This window comes from Archocentrus centrarchus, chromosome 1 (assembly GCF_007364275.1).
Source record: "Archocentrus centrarchus isolate MPI-CPG fArcCen1 chromosome 1, fArcCen1, whole genome shotgun sequence".
In the NCBI taxonomy this organism is placed as follows: domain Eukaryota; kingdom Metazoa; phylum Chordata; class Actinopteri; order Cichliformes; family Cichlidae; genus Archocentrus; species Archocentrus centrarchus.
The window spans coordinates 3,361,501-3,384,381 of NC_044346.1; the positions used below are offsets into that span (position 1 = coordinate 3,361,501).

General features: G+C 43.3%; 6 protein-coding genes across 8 annotated transcripts; 2 read left to right on the top strand and 4 right to left on the bottom strand.

The window, feature by feature from the left end:
• Window positions 1–47: 47 nt before the first annotated feature.
• On the bottom strand, window positions 48–518 carry LOC115779249 (histone H2A). 2 transcript variants are annotated; one of them, XM_030727813.1, is made up of 2 exons: window positions 277–518; window positions 48–213 (listed from the first exon to the last, which is right to left on the bottom strand). In XM_030727813.1, exons 1-2 carry the CDS (start codon window positions 492–494, stop codon window positions 108–110), a joined length of 324 nt encoding a protein of 107 aa, XP_030583673.1. In that variant the 5' UTR covers window positions 495–518; the 3' UTR covers window positions 48–107. The 2 variants fall into 2 exon arrangements, with proteins under 2 accessions (XP_030583673.1, XP_030583665.1); XM_030727805.1 differs by having other exon boundaries at window positions 48–518.
• A 362-nt stretch (window positions 519–880) lies between these two features.
• On the top strand, window positions 881–1,371 carry LOC115779243 (histone H3). The gene has a single exon (XM_030727793.1). It carries the CDS (start codon window positions 886–888, stop codon window positions 1,294–1,296), a length of 411 nt encoding a protein of 136 aa, XP_030583653.1. The 5' UTR covers window positions 881–885; the 3' UTR covers window positions 1,297–1,371.
• An 11,587-nt stretch (window positions 1,372–12,958) lies between these two features.
• LOC115798150 (histone H3) lies at window positions 12,959–13,404 on the bottom strand. The gene has a single exon (XM_030754928.1). It carries the CDS (start codon window positions 13,392–13,394, stop codon window positions 12,984–12,986), a length of 411 nt encoding a protein of 136 aa, XP_030610788.1. The 5' UTR covers window positions 13,395–13,404; the 3' UTR covers window positions 12,959–12,983.
• Window positions 13,405–13,762: 358 nt separating this feature from the next.
• On the top strand, window positions 13,763–14,232 carry LOC115798316 (histone H2A). 2 transcript variants are annotated; one of them, XM_030755242.1, is made up of 2 exons: window positions 13,763–14,003; window positions 14,067–14,232. In XM_030755242.1, the coding sequence occupies exons 1-2, from the start codon at window positions 13,786–13,788 to the stop codon at window positions 14,170–14,172; spliced, it is 324 nt and encodes a 107-aa protein (XP_030611102.1). In that variant the 5' UTR covers window positions 13,763–13,785; the 3' UTR covers window positions 14,173–14,232. The 2 variants fall into 2 exon arrangements, with proteins under 2 accessions (XP_030611102.1, XP_030611027.1); XM_030755167.1 differs by having other exon boundaries at window positions 13,763–14,232.
• Window positions 14,233–14,994: 762 nt separating this feature from the next.
• On the bottom strand, window positions 14,995–15,860 carry LOC115797933 (histone H1-like). The gene has a single exon (XM_030754560.1). The coding sequence runs from the start codon at window positions 15,672–15,674 to the stop codon at window positions 15,036–15,038; it is 639 nt and encodes a 212-aa protein (XP_030610420.1). The 5' UTR covers window positions 15,675–15,860; the 3' UTR covers window positions 14,995–15,035.
• Window positions 15,861–17,573: 1,713 nt separating this feature from the next.
• On the bottom strand, window positions 17,574–18,018 carry LOC115798676 (histone H2B 1/2-like). The gene has a single exon (XM_030755649.1). The coding sequence runs from the start codon at window positions 18,014–18,016 to the stop codon at window positions 17,642–17,644; it is 375 nt and encodes a 124-aa protein (XP_030611509.1). The 5' UTR covers window positions 18,017–18,018; the 3' UTR covers window positions 17,574–17,641.
• Window positions 18,019–22,881: the final 4,863 nt, after the last annotated feature.

Below are 22,881 nucleotides of genomic sequence, written 5' to 3' on the forward strand. Positions count from 1 at the left end.
AAGCTGAATGAGAGTGAGGACATGTGCTCTGAGAGGAGTGTGTGGCTCTTAAAAGAGCCTTTGTTTGTAGCAGGTAGGCAGAGCAAGTAGTTTGTCCGGTGCTGCGTTTACTTGGCCTTGACGGGCTTCTCGGTCTTCTTGGGCAGCAGCACGGCCTGGATGTTGGGCAGCACGCCACCCTGAGCGATGGTGACTCCGCCGAGCAGCTTGTTGAGCTCCTCGTCGTTGCGCACAGCCAGCTGCAGGTGTCGGGGGATGATGCGAGTCTTCTTGTTGTCGCGGGCAGCGTTGCCGGCCAACTCGAGGATCTCAGCGGTCAGGTACTCGAGCACGGCCGCCAGGTAGACGGGGGCGCCGGCACCAACGCGCTCAGCATAGTTGCCTTTGCGCAGCAGCCTGTGCACACGGCCCACGGGGAACTGCAGTCCAGCACGGGACGAGCGGGTCTTGGCCTTAGCTCTGGCTTTGCCTCCGGTCTTGCCGCGTCCGCTCATGTTTAACGCTTTTCTTCTGTGTAGTATCGACACTCAAAGAAAACATGAGTCGAGCAGCCCCAAAGCCTCGCTTATATTTGCGCACAGCGCGCGCCGTTTGGTCACGCACCAATCCCACAGAGGCTTTCAGCAGCGCCGCAGGGGGCGGGCCGCTCTCGCTGTAAGCGCGCACTTTGAACGCACTTCCGTCCAATGAGCAGCCGACACTCAGGCGGGCCGTCGCTCCTTTGGGAGGTGCTGAGCGCCGCCACGAGCTGCTCACCAATCACGAGCCGGACTTGTCGAGCAGCGGCACCGCCTCGCAGTGTCTCACACGCTTTAAGAGCAGCGACTCTCCTCCACTCATTACATTTTCTCCTGTTCGCAGCACAAAGAGAGAAAGCGCGTAAACATGGCAAGAACCAAGCAGACCGCCCGCAAGTCTACTGGAGGCAAAGCCCCCAGGAAGCAGCTGGCTACCAAGGCCGCTCGGAAGAGCGCCCCGGCCACCGGAGGCGTCAAGAAGCCTCACCGTTACAGGCCCGGCACCGTGGCTCTGCGCGAGATCCGCCGCTACCAGAAATCCACCGAGCTGCTCATCCGCAAGCTGCCCTTCCAGCGCCTCGTCCGCGAGATCGCTCAGGACTTCAAGACCGACCTGCGCTTCCAGAGCTCCGCCGTCATGGCTCTGCAGGAAGCCAGCGAGGCTTACCTCGTCGGCCTCTTCGAGGACACCAACCTGTGCGCCATCCACGCCAAAAGGGTCACCATCATGCCCAAAGACATCCAGCTGGCCCGACGCATCCGCGGAGAGAGAGCTTAAGCTGCCTGTCTGCCTGCGCTATACAAACAACAACGGCTCTTTTCAGAGCCAACTCACTCACTCTGAGACAGTATTCCTCATCTCTTACTTTCATTATCACTTGGAACCTTCTGTTAGTAGACTGTTTTTATTATGGACAAAAAGTTCGTAATGTATACTCCTGAGAAAACAAATGATTTTAAGAAATTGAAACAAAGGGGGTGTCTTTGTAAGTTTAGGTCATTTTAATACTAGTGTGTTCTGAAGCTTCCTTCAGACTTTTAGGATCTTAAATCCCCACAGTACATTTCACCAGGTCTGACCCCAACACCAAATAAAGAGGCAGAACATATATTCTCAAATTCAAGTTTTACATTACAGTATTTTCTGATTGGTCAGTCCACATGTTGGTCGAGGTTAGGATCATGTTTCGCAAACATTTAAAAAATTATTGGAAACTAAATACTAAATGTCATGTGGATTTGATAACAGTTAAAAGTGGAAGTTCAAAACATTTCACAATTAAGGGATTTGGTCAAATCTGATCTAGAATTATAGGATTTATTAAAAACTAGATTGAAAGATCTATTTAAATGTAAACACTGAAATAATTCAAGTCAAAAGTTTAAAATATAATGAATATGTTAAATATATGAAGCTGAAATGTATAAAAACAAGAATTGAACAGGAACACCTGATGAATGACAAAGAATACTATAGATTTGATAAATAATGAATTACCATATAATATACAAAAGTCCACCGGATGCAATGAAAATTGCAACATTTATTATGTAATGTCCTCTAGCCAGAAGAGACGTAGCAGCGATTTTAGCACCGTAATTAAGGATTTTACAGAAAAAGCATTTTATGAAGAAAATGACAAAAGCAGCTACTGTGGGGCTGACTCAAACTCCCTCCTCAGCTAACAGTTCTGATAAGACGTAGAGTTCATCAGGGTCAGGGAGATCAGTCCAACACAGGTCAGAAGAAGACAGGACAGCGGGGGTGTAGAGCATCTGTTTACAAACATCCCCGAGATAATTTGATAAGCGGCAGTTCAAGGCCGCCAGGGACTGTTTTGGTACAGACTGTACTGATTCATTTGTTGACAGCCTTCAGTCTTACTGGCACCTCTCTAAAGCAGCAAAGCAGGGGAAAAAGGAAGAGCTGGGGAGAGAAGAAAAGTGTGACCATCTCTGCTGAGAGCTGAAGAGGAAAAAAAAAAAAGAAAAGATCCTAATTTTGAAGGTTACACCCTTCATGAGACATATAAAGTGACTGCCATGGCTTATGCCGATGATGTCACTGTAGTTATAAAAAAAATCAAGAACTAGAGAGATTAAATAGATACCTGAAACAGTACGAATCAGCATCTGGAGCCATGCTAAACAAAGACAAAACTGAAGGTGTGAAGAACAAAGCCCAAACAGGCCCACGACAGACATCCAGGTTAAGAATGAAATCAAAGTTTTAGGAATATGGATTAATGGAAATGATAGTTGCCACACAAATTGGTTAAAGAAGGAGTGTGAGGTTAAAGAATAAGTCTTAAGATGGGAAAATAAAAACACAAATTATAAAGCACGCATTAAAATTGTTAAAACTCACATCATTTCTAAACTTCTTTTTCTTGCCACTGTGTTTCCTCCCCGACAGAAGGTCATCATGACACTCAGTAAATTATGTTTAAAACTGAAATGGGGAACAAACTGTGAGGTAACACAAAGAATATTGATGTATAAAAGTAAAAGAAATCCCATTTATTAAAAATATCTGTAATGCAATAAACAGAGGAGCATTTTGGATTAAAGGAAATGAAAATCAGTGGATTAAATTGAGAGCAAGAGCAAGATCTGGTGCTCCCTTTTATAAACTTCTGTTTGGAGATTTTATGGCAAATTGGGATTGTTTAAATTTGAATACTTTAAGCACAAAGCAAATCTACACCATAATTAATGGAAAGAACAATGGGGGACTGATAAAATATGAACATGCAAATAATGATGAAACTCCTCAACTTATTAGAAATGTAAATGATAGAATTATATCAGAAAACTTAAGAGATACTGTATGGCTCATTTCTGTAGGTAGACTTCCTGTTAGAGCAATTGTACAACAGAAAAAAGAAGCAAAAAGGTTGATGTTGGGTTTGATGTGGATTTTAATGAGAGATCTGTAATGTATGGATTATTTAAAGAAAGAATGGTCGACAGCAAAAGAAGGTTGTTTTGGTTAATCATGTGTGTTATTAATACCCACATTTGGAAAACAAGAGCCAAGTCAGTTATTGAACAAAACATGATCAACAGTGATGTTGCTTTTAGGAACATTACCGCACATCTGAGGAAGAAGAAAACTATTGGACAGATGAACAACAGCCCCCTCCCCTGGAATATTTTAAAGCTATAAAAAGTGTAATGATGAAAATGTACTGTGAATTCATGTTGTGATGGAACTATTTATTTGCCAAATAATCTGAATAATGGCTTTAAAAAAAAAAAAGGAAAGAGCAAGCACGAAGTGAGATGGTGTGTGTGTGTGTGTGTGTGTGTGTGTTGTTGGTACCTCCGTGTTCCTGAATGCAGCCTTCAGTCTGCATCTTCAGCCCATCAAGTTTCCTCTGAGCCTTGGAGAAAATAAATTCCACTTTTCCTCAGAGTTTCAGAGTTGCTCTTTCATACAGGAACTTCAGCAGTCTGAGTGAATGTGTCACTGTTTGTTTCCCCATCTGAGCCTTTGGGCCTGGTCAATGAGACTGTCGCAGCTGTCATAGGGCGAGAGGCAGGATTCACCCTGTACAGGTCGCCAGCCTGTCGCAGGGCCAACACAGAGAGACAGACAACCATCCACACCTGTGAGCAATCTAGAATCACCAGTTACCCTAACCCCACTAACTGCATGTCTTTGGACTGTGGGAGGAAACTGGAGAACCCAGAGAAATCCCACACAGACACAGGGAGAACATGCAAACTCCACTGGATTTGAACCCAGGAGGCAACAGTGCTAACAGCTCACCACTGTGTGGCCCTCTAAAGTAAAGGTAAAATCAATCATAACATTAAACTCACCTGGTTTTCATCCTTTTTCAATCAGTGACGTCTTTCCTTTTCTGCACCGTTGCTCTGCAGCTTCCTTTGAACTGGAAAACCAGCGCAGGTTTAGATGCTTCATTGTTGATCTCCTTTCCAAATAATCTCTAAGGGTCTGAATGTTGAAGACAGATGCACACATATCTCTGCTTACTGTTGATAATAATTTATAGTATGTCAGCAGCATCCCCATAACTGCTGCAGATAATGTACTGTACACACCAGCACTGTGCTTATATTATAGTTTTATCACAACATAGTTATGATTTAATCACATAAACTCAAGCATAACGCTGCCTGAAACCCTTTAGGTCTAAAGTAAAGGGAACTGTAAAACATAAGTTTAATCACAGAACTTGGTCTCAGATTATTCTTTTCTGTCTGTAGCTTAGCAGAAAAATTTTCCCCTTTTGCAGGCGTGTGAAAAACCAGCAGCTAATGATGAATACTGGTCTTTGTTTGACCACCAGCGGCCAAAAACTGGTGATATAAAAATAATTTTAGTAGTCACTGAACTGTAAAGCAGTGGGTAGGCGTTTGCCTTGCGGCCGGAAGGTTGCAGGTTCGAGCCTGTCCCTGTGCTGCATTGTGTCCTTGGGCAAGACACTTACACCACATTACCTAACGGTAGCGCCGGTCTCTGGTTGCATGACCGCAGATGCTCGTCTCTGGATGAGTGATCTGGAACGATCATTTCGTTGTGTGCCTTGTGTCTAACATCTAAATCATATTAAATCAAAATTATTTTCAAAATGAAAACAGATTCCTTCACAGATACAGTGTACTGTACATTTATACGACTTTTCTTTTGCGGTACGTGTAATGTAAACAACGAGGGAAAATAACAGCAGAGACTGTTACTGATGGAGGTGCATTCTGGGTACCGTCACCTCATTAAACAGTTCATATAAAATGTGTTACCATCTTTTTCACAGATTTATAAACTCATAACAGTTTCATTCATTGGTCTTCAGCTGTAACATGTTTTGTGCGTTTTTACCTTCTGCTCTGGATAATCCGGCTCTTTAAAAGCAGCAGAGCAGCCAGAATCCTCCCCACCTGTCCGTGCCAGCCAATGGTCCTGAGGATCTCCCGACACAGATGAGCTGAACACAGATGAAGCAGGTATTTCTGTTCTAAATACTGTTTTTCTAACATTCATCAGTTTATATTTTTCTTCCTATTTCTGCTTTTTGAAAAACATCGCTGCTCTGTCCTGAAAAACAGAAACATTGGTCGTATAATTGATTGTGTAATAAGCAAAACTGAAAGGTTGTTTCATATAATCAATATTGTGAACGAGCACAATCTGATCTGGGCTTTATTGAGAAAGTCCTTCCTACTTTGACTTGACACATTCATAACTTCTCTTGTTATTTTTTAAATCATATATCAAAGAAGCTATATCTGTTTATATTTTGTGACAACATTTTATCTATATTTTTGCTAAAGATAAACAATTACTTGAGCTCTAATAATATGGTGGGGTTAACTAATCTGTGCCAAATGTTTTTATTAATTTCAGGTGTAGAAACTTGAAGCCACCTTGGTACAGCCTGTTTTATTTCAAATAAATGGATCCCACACTATTGTAAATTAATTAAATAATAATTGGAGCCTACCATGTGTTGGGATATTCATGGTATATGCCACATATATATCTTAAGTACATTTACTTGCCTGAGAAATTTGTTTTTGATTGGAAGATAAACATAACGATTAAAAATACAGAAGCTTATAATGTTCTGTGTCATCATGAACCACACAATGAACCACACTGATGGAGACTACACAATGGAGACTTCGAGGTCATCTGAATACCCTGTTGCTGAAATTCTCTGGTTTCCACATTCTGTTTTGTATAACGATGTAACCAAGTTAGGTAAGCTGTGACTACATGAAACTGTAAGCTGAATTAGAATGTGTCAGCGCTTCATGTCATCTCACACGGGCGTGGCATGCAGTCTGACCCAGATATCTGTAAACTGTTTGAAATGGTTTTATTAAATTTAATAATTGGACTCCTTATTCTTGTTTTGTGTCATTCCTGTTCGATAAATGAACACGCAGAAACCTAAAGGCTTAAGCAGCACACACTCTTGTTATTTAAATTCCTTCACATGACTATTAAATACAATCTCTTTTCTTTGACATGTACAGATGTTTTCTGAAAGTAAATGTTTTTCCATAGGAACCTCGACATCAGTGCAATCCTCAGCCCTCACACAACAGCAGTGTGTGCACCCCAACAATGCCAGTGAGATGCCCACCAAGGAGCACTGTGCTGATGAACAGTCCCTCATCGACGAGCGGGCAAAGACCGTCACCAAGGAGCATCCAAAGATCCCGTCTGATGAGCAGACAGTGTTTCTGGTCTTCAGCTGGTTCCCATCGGCCCTCCTTCTAGTCCATGATCCCAGTCTTTCCCAACAAAGAAAAGAGAAAGCAGCACCTCTCCAACAGTCTCTACCATTTCTCCATCAGTGTTACAGCCACAGACCAACCAGCTCTTCATCCACCTGCTGGACATGACATCTCCCAGTCTTTAAGTCAGCCATGTGAAAATAAGAGGAGAGACTGAGTTTTGTTTAGCATTGCATGTCTTAACATTATTAAATTCACTCCCAGATGAACTTGGCTTCAGAAAATTAGGCATGTCTTCCAAACCAGCACACATTATTATATTCAGCAGTTATTTAACTGTGGCCTCTCTAAAATGGTTATTGGTCCTGGATTTAAAAAAAAAAAAACTCAAAACTCGCCAGTTTTGGGGGTTTTGGTAGAGGGTTAGGGTTAGACTACCACTCATTTCCATGTCAGATTAGTGGAGTGGGTGCTGGTGCGCCCTCACTGTCACGTCAACTTGCTGCAGAGTGAGAGTCATACAGGTTATGTGTGTAAGAGGAAGCAAGGGGGGGGGGGGGGGCGAAGGATAAAGGTATGCAGATTTCTGTGAGTGATGTGTTTGACATTAGATAAAATAATTATAGTGGGTGATTTTAACATCCATGTAGATGCTGAGAATGACAGCCTCAACACTGCATTTAATCTATTGTTAGATTCAATTGGCTTCTCTCAAAATGTAAAGGAGCCCACCCACCACTTTAATCATACTCTGGATCTTGTCCTGACATATGGCATAGAAACTGAAGACCTAACAGTATTCCCTGAAAGCCCCCTCCTGTCTGATCATTTCTTAGTAACATTTACATTTACTTTAATGGATTACACAGCAGTGGGGAATAAGTTTTATTACAGTAGAAGTCTTTCTGAAAGTGCTGTAACTAAGTTTAAGGATCTAATTCCTTCATTGTTATGCTCTTCAGTGCCAACACAGTGCAGAGCAGCTACCTAAACTCTGCTCCCAGTGAGGTCGATTATCTCATCAATAGTTTTACATCCTCACTGTGTACGACTTTGGATACTGTGGCTCCTCTGAAAAGGAAAGCTTCAAATCAGAAGTGCCTGACTCCGTGGTATAATTCACAAACGCACAGCTTAAAGCAGATAACCCGAAAGCTGGAGAGGGAATGGCGTCTCACTAAATTAGAAGATGCTCATTTAGCCTGGAAAAAGAGTTTGTTGCTCTATAAAAAAGCCCTCCGTAAAGCTAGGACATCTTACTATTCATCATTAATTGAAGAAAATAAGAATAAGCCCAGGTTTCTTTTCAGCACTGTAGCCAGGCTGACAAAGAGTCAGAGCTCTGTAGAGCTGAGTATTCCTTTCACTTTAACTAGTAGTGACTTCATGGATTTCTTTACAAATAAAATTTTAGACATTAGAGAAAAAATTATTCATAACCATCTCAAAGATTATTCTTCATGTTCAGCTGCTTTCAGCACTGCTGGTATTTAGACTCTTTGGCTCCAGTTGATCTTTCAGAGTTAACTTCAATAGTTACTTCCTCCAAACCAGCAACATGTTTGTTAGATCCCATTCCTACTAGACTGCTCAAAGAAGTCTTTCCAGTTATTGATGCTTCAATCTTAAATATGATAAATCTGTCTTTATTAGTTGGCTATGTACCACAGGCCTTCAAGGTGGCTTAAACTACTACTTAAAAAGCCATCACTTGACCCAGCTGTCTTAGCTAATTATAGGCCAATCTCCAACCTTCCTTTTCTCTCAAAGATTCTTGAAAGAGTAGTTGTAAAACAGCTAACTGATCATCTGCAGAGGAACGGTTTATTTGAAGAGTTTCAGTCAGGTTTCAGAATTCATCACAGTACAGAAACAGCATTAGTGAAGGTTACAAATGATCTTCTTAGAGCCTCTGACAGTGGACTCATCTCTGTTCTTGTCCTGTTGGACCTCAGTGCAGCTTTTGATACTGTTGACCATAACATTTTATTACAGAGATTAGAGCTTGCTATAGGTATTAAAGGTACTGCACTGCAGTGGTTTGAATCATATTTATCTAATAGATTCCAATTTGTTCATGTAAATGGGGAGTCTTCTTCACACACTAAGGTTAATTATGGAGTTCCACAGGGTTCTGTGCTAGGACCAATTTTATTTACATTATACATGCTTCCCTTAGGCAGTATTATTAGAAAGCACTGCATCAATTTTCATTGTTATGCAGATGATACTCAGCTTTACCTATCAATGAAGCCAGATGACACACATCAATTAGTTAAACTGCAGGAATGTCTTAAAGATATTAAGGCCTGGATGACCTCTAATTTCCTGCTTCTAATTTCAGATAAAACTGAAATTCTTGTACTCGGCCCCACAAATCTTAGAAACATGGTGTCTAACCAGATACTTACTCTGGATGGCATTACTTTGGCCTCCAGTATTACTGTGAGAAATCTTGGAGTCATTTTTGACCAGGATATGTTTTTTTATTTTGGCATCTTACACAAGCTTTTCACCTTGTTTTCAGCCTCCACTCAGAGTACTGAAAAAAACATGTGGGCATCACTTTGAAGATGTAGACTGACACAAGGTGGGAAAGTAAAGTGAAGAGTGTTGAGCCCCTGAGATATCAGGCAGCTACTGTGAGAGAGGCACTGATTGAGGTGAGAGATCACACTAAAGACCCCACCATTAAGGTTGAGGCCCAATCCCTGTCAGAGGAGGTGGGACCCTACTGCTTCAGCATCTGTACAGTGGTGTGGTACGACATCTTGAGCCAGACACACCATGTGAGCAAGCTGATGCAGTCTCCCAGCATGCAAGCTGATGTTGCCGTCAGTCTTCTCAATAGGATTGAGAAAGATCTTCAAAGCTACAGGGCAACATGCTTTGTGACAGCGCAGATGTCAGCCAAGGACATCTGTGAAGAAATGAATGTTAGGGCTGTTCTGAAACAGAAGAGACTGAGGTCCACAAAGCATCACTTCTCCTATGAGGCATTTGATGAGCCTTTAAGTGATACTCTGAAGAAAAGTATCACAAATTATCTTAAAGACAGAAGCCACGCTGTCTACTTAGAGGGTGTTTCCTCTGAGGTTCAGTTTGTCCACAAGGGGGTGCCCCAAGGTTCAGTACTAGGCCCTTTGTTATTTACCTTGTATATAAATAATGTTGGAAAGAATATTTCAAATGCAGCCATTCATTTTTATGCTGATGACACAGTCATATATTGCTTTGCGCCTACGTCTGCAGAAGTGTTTGTACATCTGCAGAATGCATTTAATAGAGTGCAAGAACAGCTTTGCCAACTGCAGCTTGTTCTAAATGCTGATAAAACAAAACTTATGTTCTTCACTAACTCTAAATCAGCAAGATCAAGTCAGTCTGTCATTGTCACCAGTACTGGTCAACAAATTGAACTTGTATCTATTTTTAAATATTTGGGGTTTTTGATTGATGACCAGTTGTCTTTTAAGGCACATATTCAGTATACTGTAAAGAAACTGAAGCTTTTACTTGGATTTTATTTTAGAAATAAGTCTTGCTTTTCTTATAGGGTGAAAAAGAAATTAGTGGAGTCAACTTTTTTTCCGGTCATTGATTACGGTGATGTGTTATACATGAATGCCTCTGCTCAGTGCCTCCACATGTTGGATACTGTGTATCATGGTGCTCTGAGGTTTATTACAAACTGTGGAGCTTTAACTCATCATTGTGTCTTATACAGTAGAGTAAATTGGCCATCTTTATATGTACGCCGCCTCAGCCATTGGTATGAGTTAATTTATAAGGCTGTTCTTCAAATTACTCCACTTTATTTATCATCCCTTTTAATCCAGAATAATAGAGCCTACAGTCTCTGTTCCCAGGACTTTTATCATTTTACTGTTCCCAAGGTCAGAACAGAAATGGGGAAGAAAGTTTTTAGATTTTCTGCTCCAAGTACATGGAACTTTTTGCAATCAGAGCTTAAGCGCCAAAGTCTGGTATCACTGAAGGTTTTCAAATCAATGATAAATTCCATTACAACCAGGCTCCAAGAGTGCAAATGTTTTTAATGAGTGCAGTTGTTTGATTAGGAATTCAATTATTTGTTTTTTTTTTGGTGTATATTTTATGTAATTTTGTGTTGAAACTTTATGTGCTGCCCTTCTTGGCCAGGTCTCTCTTGCAAAAGAGATCTTGCATCTCAATGGGACAAACCTGGTTAAATAAAGGTTATAATAATAATAATAATAATAATAAAGAAGCTGGAGGTCACATTTTTCAATGTTTCAATGCACATATTAAACAAATATGTAGGGACCGCTCTTTTGCATTTGCGCAATATTTCTAAAATTAGAAACATCCTTTCTCAGAGTGATGCTAAAAGCTAATTCGTGCATTTATTACTTCTAGGCTGGATTATTGTAATTCATTATTATCAGGCTGTCCTAAAAGCTCCCTGAAAAGCCTTCAGCTGATCCAAAATGCTGCAGCTAGAGTACTGACAGGGACTAGAAAGAGAGAGCAGATTTCTCCCATATTGGCTTCTCTTCATTGGCTCACTGTTAAATCTAGAATAGAATTTAAAATTCTTCTCCTCACATACAAGGTCTTGAATAATCAGGCACCATCTTATCTCAAAGACCTCATAGTACCATATCACCCCAACAGAGCACTTCGCTCTCAGACTGCTGGCTTACTTGTGGTTCCTAGGATACTTAAGAGTAGAATGGGAGGCAGAGCCTTCAGCTTTCAGGCGCCTCTTCTGTGGAACCAGCTTCCAGCTTGGATTCGGGAGACAGACACCCTCTCTATTTTTAAGATTAGGCTTAAAACTGTCCTTTTTGATCAAGCCTATAGTTAGAACTGGATCAGGTGACCCTGAACCCTCCCTTAGTTATGCTGCTATAGGCCTAGTCTGCTGGGGGGTTCCCATAATGCACTGTTTCTCATTCACCTTATTTACTTTGTTTATACTCCACTCTGCATTTAATCATTAATTGATATTAATCTCTGGCTCTCTTCCACAGCATGTCTTTTTTTCTCTCCCCTCAGCCCAACCGGTCATGGCAGATGACCCCCCCTCCCTGATCCTGGTTCTGCTGGAGGTTTCTTCCTGTTAAAAGGGAGTTTTTCCTTTCCACTGTCGCCAAGTGCTGCTCATAGGGGGTCGTTTTGACTGTTGGGTTTTCTCTGTATTATTGTAGGGCTTTTACCCACAATGCAAAGCACCCTGAGGTGACTGTTGGGATTTGGCGCTATATGAATAAAATTGAATTGAACTGAATTAAACAAAGAACTGAAGTGAAAATGAGTGTTAAAAACAATGAAATGTGTCCACTACAGTCACTGTTTGTATGTGTCATTCTGGAGTTTTTTGGTCTTTGAAGGTTTTTTTTCACAGTTCTCCAGTTCCAAGTGAACTCCACTGCCACTCCCTTTCTTACTCTGACAAAAATGGCAACAAATCAGCATTCAACGAACACATAAATCATCTGCATCCAGTGGGCGCAGTTAGGATCTTGGCAAGTGTGTGTGGTGGATCTGAACAGACGTGGACACAGACAGACATTTGTGGAAACAGAAAATAGGCTTCAAGGGCGTAGGAATGAGTTTACTATTGGGGGGGGACACATATTGGAAACCTGACAGATCCGTAAATACTCTGAGGTGAAAATCCAAAAAACTGAAATTTTTAATAAATTGTTTAGAAAAAACATATTGATATTAATAATTGCTGTGTGATGCAGCTTGAGCAAATTTACTTTCAGATCATCCAACCTGTGAAGGAGTAGACAGGGTAACACACACACACACAAAAATCATAGTAAGGTTAATGGGGTGACATGTAACCATACAAAGAAATTTGGACACTTGACCTTTCATAATGATCAAGATAATTACATAATTTCCAATGATGGTGAGCTCTGATGAACATTAGCACAAGCTGAAAACAGGCTGTAAGCAGGTAGGTGATAAATAATTTATACTTCAGTATGTGTAGCAGATAATGGGAAGAAAGTCAGCAAGGACTACAACAAGATGAGAAATTGAAGCACAGCTCTGTAATATTAATCTGTGGGATTGTTTTTGGGTATAAATCTGAATCTTATTCATAAAATGACCCTTTAGTCTTATTTGTACAAAATTCTACTAAACAGCAAGGGGTATACTGATTAATTACGATGGAAACGTCTCAGAGTGAGTGAGTTGGCTCTGAAAAGAGCCGTTGTTTAGTTGTTTGTATAGCGCAGGCAGGCAGGCAGCTTAAGCTCTCTCTCCGCGGATGCGTCGGGCCAGCTGGATGTCTTTGGGCATGATGGTGACCCTCTTGGCGTGGATGGCGCACAGGTTGGTGTCCTCGAAGAGGCCGACGAGGTAAGCCTCGCTGGCTTCCTGCAGAGCCATGACGGCGGAGCTCTGGAAGCGCAGGTCGGTCTTGAAGTCCTGAGCGATCTCACGGACGAGGCGCTGGAAGGGCAGCTTGCGGATGAGCAGCTCGGTGGATTTCTGGTAGCGGCGGATCTCGCGCAGAGCCACGGTGCCGGGCCTGTAACGGTGAGGCTTCTTGACGCCTCCGGTGGCCGGGGCGCTCTTACGAGCGGCCTTGGTAGCCAGCTGCTTCCTGGGGGCTTTGCCTCCAGTAGACTTGCGGGCGGTCTGCTTGGTTCTTGCCATGTTTACGCGCTTTCTCTCTTTGTGTTGCGAACAGGAGAAAATGTAGTGAGTGGAGGAGAGTCGCTGTTCTTAAAGCGTGTGAGACACTGCGAGGCGGTGCCGCTGCTCGACAAGTCCGGCTCGTGATTGGTGAGCAGCTCGTGGCGGCGCTCAGCACCGCCCAAAGGAGCGACGGCCCGCCTGAGTGTCGGCTGCTCATTGGACGGAAGTGCGTTCAAAGTGCGCGCTTACAGCGAGAGCGGCCCGCCCCCTGCGGCGCTGCTGGAAGCCTCTTTGTGATTGGTGCGTGACCAAACGGCGCGCGCTGTGCGCAAATATAAGCGAGGCTTTGGGGCTGCTCGAGTCATGTTTTCTTTGAGTGTCGATACTACACAGAAGAAAAGCGTTAAACATGAGCGGACGCGGCAAGACCGGAGGCAAAGCCAGAGCTAAGGCCAAGACCCGCTCGTCCCGTGCTGGACTGCAGTTCCCCGTGGGCCGTGTGCACAGGCTGCTGCGCAAAGGCAACTATGCTGAGCGCGTTGGTGCCGGCGCCCCCGTCTACCTGGCGGCCGTGCTCGAGTACCTGACCGCTGAGATCCTCGAGCTGGCCGGCAACGCTGCCCGCGACAACAAGAAGACTCGCATCATCCCCCGACACCTGCAGCTGGCTGTGCGCAACGACGAGGAGCTCAACAAGCTGCTCGGCGGAGTCACCATCGCTCAGGGTGGCGTGCTGCCCAACATCCAGGCCGTGCTGCTGCCCAAGAAGACCGAGAAGCCCGTCAAGGCCAAGTAAACGCAGCACCGGACAAACTTCTTGCTCTGCCTACCTGCTGTAAAAAAAGGCTCTTTTAAGAGCCACACACTCCTCTCAGAGCACATGTCCTCACTCTCATTCAGCTTAACAATGTAGACAATTTCAACAATCGCTACACTTACATGGATCACTCACACTTGATCACATCACTCAATGCAGCTAAATAACAATGCATTCGTTTTGCAGCTTTCAGGTGTGACGGTCACACTCGTCTCACATCAAATTGATTAAATGCTCACACACCAATTATCCTGGCTAAACATTCATGACAAAGCTCCATCTCACTTGTAGCAGCATTAAAATACTTCATCAGCTGGTTTTAAGCTTCATAAACTTATCAAGGACTTGATTACAGGCTAATTCCTGTAGTCCTCCATGGGATTGATTGCATTTATTCCAAGAGATTTGCTGCCTCAAGCACCAGATTCCTGAGTGAGAGTTTGAAGTGTGAAAAATGTTTCTGAACACTCTGAATGAGGTGGTCAGTATCAATGTTTTGTGTACTGTTCACTCAAGTTTCTCCTCACCTTTGATATGATGTAGTTGGACAATGTTTCCTGTTCAGAGCGCGATGACAAGAAATGGTTGCTTTCTGAAAGATGTGTAATAGCATTATTGGTGCTGTGTAAGTGCTTTGTATGAAAGCTTTGTTCATGTTTAGTCTGCCGTGAGTTTCATGAAGTAGTGACTGCGATTTTGTAATTATTGATCCGTTTAAAATGTAAAAATCAGTCTATACTATCGTTCCACTCTTACTAATAATGCTGTTGAGGCTGTAGCTCTTGTGTGATGGTGTGGTGGCTCTGAGAAGAGCCTTTGTGGAGGTTGAATGTGAGGGGAGCTCACTTCTTCTTGGCTGGCGCGGCCTTCTTGACTTTGGGCTTGGCTGCCTTCTTAGCGGGGGCTTTCTTGGCTGCTGCGGGGGCCTTCTTGGTCGCCTTCTTGGGGCTCTTGGCGGGCGCTTTCTTGGGGCTCTTGGCGGGCTTCTTGGCTGCGGCCGCTTTCTTGGGGCTCTTGGCCTTCTTGGGGGACTTCTTAGCGGCTGCGGCGGGCTTCTTGGCTGCCGCCGTCTTCTTGGGCTTTTTGGCCGCTGCTGCTGCGGCGGGTTTCTTGGCCGCGGCGGGCTTCTTGGCTTTAGCAGCGGCTTTCTTGGCGGGCTTCTTCTCTTTACCCTCAGCCGCCTTCTTGCTCATCTTGAAGGACCCGGAGGCCCCGGTGCCCTTGGTCTGGACCAGAGTGCCTTTAGCCACCAGGCTCTTGATGGCGGTCTTGACGCGAACCTTGTTCTTGTCCACATCGTAGCCTTCGGCGGCCAGAGCCTTCTTGAGAGCGGCTGCGGACACGCCGCTGCGCTCCTTGGAGGCGGCCACAGTTTTGACAATGAGCTCGCCGACGCTGGGGCCGACCTTCTTGGGCTTGGAAGCCTTCTTCTTGGCCGCTTTGGCCGGAGCGGCAGCAGGTGCTGGAGCTTCTTCCGACATTTTCCGCTTAGCTTTGAGCTCTGATCTGAGTGCAGTGAGAGTGACAGCGCAATGACGGAAGCTCGGAGCCAGACGCTGCACTTGAACACACCATGAGAACCGTGGAGAGTGAAGGCGTGTCGCGGGGCTCGCTTGTGCGGCGTCAACGTGTGTCCGTTTTGTGTTTTGTGTCCGGGATCAAAGAGCTGAAAGTGAGCGTGTGAGCGGCGCTGCAGGGCGACAGTGAAGCGGTCCACAGCGGACTGGTGTCTCCTCGTGTGGGCCTCATGTAGAGCTCTGCGGCTCTGTGCGCTTTGTTGCTGGAGCCTCCGAAGCTGAGCGGCTCAGCGCGGAGCTCAGCGCTGCTCGGCGGCTTCTTCCGCTCTTTTGTCCGCTAAAAAGACGGCGGCGCCGCAGAGCTCCGTGAAAAGACGTTTTCCAGCTGAGCCGCATGTTTGTTGATACAGTCCGAGTTCAAAGCCACATGTGATGAAGGCAGCTGTGGAGCAAAGTGAAGCTGTGGAGCTGGCAGCAAGCACAGCGATGCTGCTGGAGCAGCAGCCAGACCTGCGTGAGAGCTGCTCCCTTCAAGAGGAGCAACAGCGCAGAGTTTGACTCACAGATGGATCATTGTTGAATCTGTGAAGCTTCATGTTTGTCCTGAGCCAGTATCTGAGCCCAGCTCACTTCCATCAGCCTGTATGAGTGAAGCGGGGCTTGAAATGTTGCTGATCGTCCAGAGACTCTGGTTATCAGAGGTGGCAAAAGTACAGAGTGTGAAGTACTTGTGTTAAAAATACTGTGGTAAAACTTGAAGTACTGATTCAACTTCTTTACCCAAGTAAAAGTGAAAAAGTAGAGACTCTGAGATGGACTGAAAGCTATTTTTGTGCAAAACTAACTGAACCTTGTGCTGTAATAACACAATAATTAAATAATAATATCACACGAGAACACAACTTTTATTCCAGTCGTGTAATTCTGCCTCAGCTCTAAAGAGGAACATTTGTACAGTCAGGGGTTAAAGTGGGATTCAGCAGGTGGGGGAGCCTGAGATCAGTGTGTGTGTGTGTGTGTGTGGGGCTCACAGTAATGTCTGTTGTGAGCTACAGTAGACTCTTTGTGTACAGGCTGTGATCAGCTGCTGCTCTGAGGTTTACTGTCCAGCCAAAATAGATTTTTTAATTGCTGTAATATAATCAGGGTCCACTGTTTCTGTCAGTGAGTAGAGGACAGAGAGCCTGTGCTTCCTGAAGATTTCAACATGTCGTGGATAGCAGAGCTCAGTCTAAAGTACTGTAGTGCATTTCATTATCTGCAGGATCTCCAAAGTCCTCTGTTTAACTTTCCATCTGATAACAAATCTGTAACTAAGTTCAGTTTTTTCTAAACCTGATTCCACAAGAGCACAAAGTGTGTGTGCCATGTTTTCCCAGCACACTCTCCTTAATAACACAACACACATCAATATTCGGTCATCGTGTGTGTGTGACAAAGAACGCAAAGCTGCTTCAGAACAAAAGGTGAAGCAGATCATTGGTGTAATTAAAGCCTTGCATTTGTCCAGCAGAGGGCGCTGTGACTGAAGCTTCGAGTAATGATCCTGTTAGAGCTGCTGTGTGCTTAACCGAGTGTGTCGTGATTTATTGTGATGGAGACAAAAACGTGTTATTGGATTGTTGAAGGTTTCCGGAGGTTCTGACTACAATGTGAGACTTGGGTCAAATATTCAGATTAAATCTCTAATTATGGCATTATGGTTTTCAGCAAGTGCATGTAGTACCAGTGTTCCTGTTCCACAACTTAAAAATGAGAGTAGTCGAGGTCAGTAGCATACATTTATTTATAAATGTATGTATTCTGCTGAGTCATGTTGCAGGTATATGAAGTAGCTGCCATGCAGTTGTTTAAGGTTGAACGTGTGCGCTTAGATTGAGGTGTGTGGCTCTGAAAAGAGCCGTTGTGTTGATGGGAGAGAGCGGGAGAGTTTACTTGGAGCTGGTGTACTTGGTGACGGCCTTGGTGCCCTCGGACACGGCGTGCTTGGCCAGCTCACCGGGCAGCAGGAGGCGCACGGCGGTCTGGATCTCCCTGGAGGTGATGGTGGAGCGCTTGTTGTAGTGAGCCAGGCGAGAGGCCTCGGAAGCGATGCGCTCGAAGATGTCGTTGACGAACGAGTTCATGATGCTCATGGCCTTGGAGGAGATGCCGGTGTCGGGGTGCACCTGCTTCAGCACCTTGTACACGTAGATGGCGTAGCTCTCCCTCCTGGTCTTCCTCTTCTTCTTGCCTCCTTTGCCGGCGGTCTTGGTCACGGCTTTCTTGGAGCCCTTCTTGGGCGCAGACTTGGCGGGTTCAGGCATGTTGTTTCCTCGATGCTTTGCAGACACGAATGAAGTGCTGACGGAGAGCTGCTCTTCTTATCCTGCCTGTATGCTAATCGCACTGCGCAGGCCCTCGCCTCTCATTGGTCGAGCTGCGCAGTGGGTTGGACATGGAGTTGGAGCAAAGCTGCGTCTTTTGTTAAAAGGGGCGCGTCTCAAGCTTCCTGTGATTGTTGAGTCGTTGCTGCGCGTGTCAGTGATGCTGTAGGTGTTTGTCATATGGCAGGTCGTTTTAACATAAAATCCGATTCACCTCACTTACATATCTGAAATTGATTTATGACTAGACGTATTAGTAAATTAAGATATCTCTAATTACATTGTGACTAGTTGAAATGACGTCAGATTTACCATTCATTTGTATGGCGGCTTCAATTCAAGATATCTTCAGTGAATTACTGACTATCTGAAACTCACATTTTAGATATCTACAATTACATTATGACTAGTCATAAAGTTAATTCAAGATATCTCATTTGTTATTCTGACTAGTCATAATTCTAATTAAAGATATCTTTAATGACACCATGTTTCAAGATATCTTAAATGTATTTTTAGATAGGCGATAAATAGTTTTGACTAGTGCAAATTAAATTCTAGATATCTTGAAAGCAAATAATGACTAGGCAAAACTAAATTAGAGATATCTAGAACTGTAATTTTGACTAGTCAAAATGCCTTTTCAGATATCTCAAAATGAATTAGATATCTTGAATAAGACGGCTTTTCTATTTAAGATATCTTAAATTAACATTCTGACTAGTCCGAATGACGTTTCAGATATCTTGAATTACGGAGCCTTTTGGCGGAATGTTTATAAGGCAGTTTGTTAAAACGGCCTGCCATAAAATCAGAGATTCTGTGCAGATTTCTGAAGCAGTCTTTAAGTACACAATTCTCGCGCTCTCCACATTTCCCATACTGAGGAGCTCTTTCTATATTGTTGCATTTTATTATAATTTTGTCGATAACGGCCAGCGCCATTGCAGGCACCTGAAATTCTACACAGGCAATTGTTTGGACAGCTCAGTACAGCACAAGGGGGCCTTCACGCAATCGATAAATTCAGATATCTAAAAGGTAATTTCGACTAGTCATAATTACGTTTTAGATATCTTAAATTGTAATTACGGTTGTGTGAATGACAAATCCGGTGACGTAATTTGAGATATCTTGAAAGGAATTTTGAATCGTCAAAATGTAATTGAAGATATCTTGAATTATTATTCTTACTAGTCAGAATGTAATTGCGGATATCTTAAATTACCATTCTGGATAGTCAAAATGTAGTTTTGTCTAGTCAAAATGCAGTTTTAGAGATCTGAAATGTAATTACGGATAGTCAGACAAACTGATTTTATTGTTTAAACGGCCTGCCATATTTGTCAGGCTTTAATAACAGACTCGTAAACAGGGATTGATCTTAGTGAGCAGTAAATGTGTCGATCTTTGTGGTAAATATGGAGGAGTTAGACAGACGGTGACTCAAAGGAAGCAGACGGCGGTAAAGCGCTAAACTGGTTACTTTGTGACTGAAGTATGTGTGACGTGGATGTGAACAGCATCAGCAGTGAGCTGCAGTCTTTTCACACAACGGCGTTTCCATCGTGACGCTCGAATCACGTCTAATTGAGGGTTTGGTGCGTTTCAGTCCAGTTTCCATAGCTCGCTTACCTGCTGCTTCATGGCAGGATTCCCACTTTGTACGGACTTCAGTCATCTTGAATGTTTTTTAATAGTTCCACTTCTATTATTACAAGCGGACACGCGGATGAATGAGAGAAAACAGCACCCGGTCTCTCATTGTTGTTGCTGTGGATTGTGAAGACCAATATAGGCAATCCATTCACTCACACACCGAGGTCCAAAGTGTAATAACGTAATTAATGGCACATTCGAGTGATTACTGTCATATAGACAAAGAACGTCACTGCCTGACGTCAGCAGAGATAGAGCAGCTACTGCGCTGTAAATTCACGGTAAATGGAAACCAGTTCTTCCACTGCGCTTTTCTGCTCTGCAGGAGCGCTCAAGCTAAAACCGCAGAGCCACCATGTTTGCATCTGCGCTGTTTGTGCTGTGGAGAGGCGCAAACGTTGCACACTAACCCCAATCAGAGCTGCGCAGTCACACAGCGTCATTTAGAACATGAGGTACAGTTAACACAAGCTCTTTACTACATTTGGTCTGAACTCTGCTCCCATCATCCATCCGCTACTGGAAACAGTGTGTCACATGAATTAAAGGTATCAATTAGCACTGAATTCATATTTACATAAAAACACTGGGCTTGTTTTAGAAATTTTGCAGTTGCTGATAAAAAGGTTTATAAGTGAGTTCCATCACCTCCTGGTTTATCACAGTGCCATCAGCATAAGCCAGGGCGGCCTCTCTGTGTGGATCTTTATTCATTCTTTCAGTAAAGGACTGATGGCACGAACACAGAGATCAGGCTCAAAGGACAGCTCTGCTTCATGCCTCAGAAGATTTTAAAGTGTTCACCTAAAACTCCATTACTTTAACTTACACTCTAGATTTTTCATAGAGGTACTGCACCAGTTTAATAAAATGATCAGGGATGCCAGCTGTGCATATCATGAGAAACCTAATCAAAGGCTTGCCTTTGGTGTAAACCTAGAAAAAAGTGTGGTGTGAGTGATTTCCCCTTATCCCACATTTATTAACTCTTTAACTAACTTGTAAAATAACGAAATCTAGAACATCATCTATTCATTACAAGCTTCACAGCTAAAGGATGAATATTTTTTATACAATCCTGTCAGGAAAATAGAGCCAATATGTGTAAAGAAGCTAAAATGTATGAACCAGCTGCATGAATTAATGCAATCCACAGACAATGTTAATGAATTTTCTATTGAACTGACCAATAAAATGCTTTGATGAGGCTAAAGAATTACATGAAACCTTTTTATCAGTGGATTTGCCGGAGGCTGAGGTGGAGAAACGGTCAAAATATTTTGATCAAAAAATAACTTTCAAGCTTTATTCAAGATGTGAAGAGCTGGTTGTCTAATGCTGGACATTCACATGAACAGTCAAATGATAACCCTGCAATGTTTGTGATGATATCCAGCTGGAGGACAGCGTTTCTAATATCTATTGTCCAGCGGGAAGTTCTAAAGCCAGCTCCCAAGTACCTAAAATGTCAAGGTGAAAAGGTGGTGCTAATGGAGTGCATGGCTGCCTGAAAAAAGAAACATCTTTTAGAGGCAAAGGAGGAAAAATAAGACTGGAAAAAGGAAAGAAAAGGAACAACTGGCCTTGGAAACTGAACTAAAGGAGATTTATGCAAAACTTAAGGTCCTGAAGCTAAGCTCCAAATGCAGCTCTAAAATTTCAGATGATATGAATTCATATGGAGGCAGCATGGTGGCAGTGGTTAGCACTGCTGCCTCACAGCTAGAAAGTCTGGGTTCAAATCCACCTTGGCCCAAGCCTTTCTGTACAGAGTGTGCATGTTCTCCCTGTGTTTGCATTGGTTTTCTCCGTATTCCTCCCACAATCCAAAGACATGCGGTTATACTGGGGTTACTTTAACTGGTGATTCTAAATTGCCAATAGGTGTGAATGTGAGTGTGAATGACTGTCTGGATCAGGGGTCGGCAACCTCTTTCAGGCTGTGCGGCTTGTGGAAGTAAATTATAAGTATCCAATTGAAGTACATTTTATTTTTGTCAGTTCGGTTTTTGTTGTTGTTCTAAATTGGAACATTATTGCAATCTTGAAATATTAAAATAAAATCATTTTATTTATTTATTTATTTTTGTTTCTCAATATATGCATCACCTGCGGTAGCTGCTACCGGCTTCTGCTAGTATTTGAGGCTCTCAGTGTTTTCTTTTCCGTGGAAACCGGGTTTAAATGGCTCTTTCCGTATTAAAGGTTGCTGACCCCTGGTCTGGATGGATGAATTCCTATGTTGAAAAGGCAGAGTCACAAAGGAAACCTGGACTTTATCCATATGCTGTCCAGTTTGAACCATCTCTAAGCCAATCTAAACCTCCACTACACTGTCAAGCCAAAACACCCTGAAATATTACAGCTACCAGTTACAGATGCTCTGCAAAGCCGGACATCAACAACACAAATGACATATGATGCTCCAAAATGTGGAACAACAATCCCGTCCCACTCAGGACACTTTGAGAATCATGCAGTGCCAAAATGAGATCACCGCTTTGTTAGTCCAGCAAATTTCATCATCTGCTTTGCCCATGAGGAATATTCCTCTGTTTGATGGTGACCCTCTATAGTTCAAGTCTTTTCTGAGAGCCTTTGAAAATTGTGTGGAGGATAAAACCAGTAGCTTCAGTGACTGATTGTATTACCTGGAACAATATGCGAGGGGGCAGCCAAGTTCGGATCATGATTTTAATGAAAAGGCATCAGAAAACCAGCTGGAGATGTCGAGAGAGGACATTAAATTCATGAACATTATGAAGAATACAACAGAGCTAAAGGATGGACACTATTGCATTGACTTACCTTTCTGAGTTGAAGATCCTGTTTTGCCAAATAACTACTGCATTGTCCAACAAAGACTACAAGGTCTGAAGTTGGATTTTAATAGAGATGCTACATTTAAAAGGGAATATACTGACTTTTTGAACAACATGCGGGTTCAAGGATATGCAAAATAAGGTTCCCGTGGATGAGCTGACTCCAGAGGATGGAAAAGTGTGGTACAGCTCCCACCACAGAGTGCATCACCCCACAAAACAGAAGCTGAGAGTTGTGTTTGATTGTGGCTGTACTTACAAAGGAACATCTTTAAACAGCCTACTTCTGCAGGGTCCAGATCTAACAGACTGACTCACTGGGGT

Coding starts and splice junctions, on each gene's coding strand:
- LOC115779249 (XM_030727805.1), bottom strand. CDS start 494: ATGAGCGGACGCGGCAAGACCGGAGGCAAAGCCAGAGCTAAGGCCAAG.
- LOC115779243 (XM_030727793.1), top strand. CDS start 886: ATGGCAAGAACCAAGCAGACCGCCCGCAAGTCTACTGGAGGCAAAGCC.
- LOC115798150 (XM_030754928.1), bottom strand. CDS start 13,394: ATGGCAAGAACCAAGCAGACCGCCCGCAAGTCTACTGGAGGCAAAGCC.
- LOC115798316 (XM_030755167.1), top strand. CDS start 13,786: ATGAGCGGACGCGGCAAGACCGGAGGCAAAGCCAGAGCTAAGGCCAAG.
- LOC115797933 (XM_030754560.1), bottom strand. CDS start 15,674: ATGTCGGAAGAAGCTCCAGCACCTGCTGCCGCTCCGGCCAAAGCGGCC.
- LOC115798676 (XM_030755649.1), bottom strand. CDS start 18,016: ATGCCTGAACCCGCCAAGTCTGCGCCCAAGAAGGGCTCCAAGAAAGCC.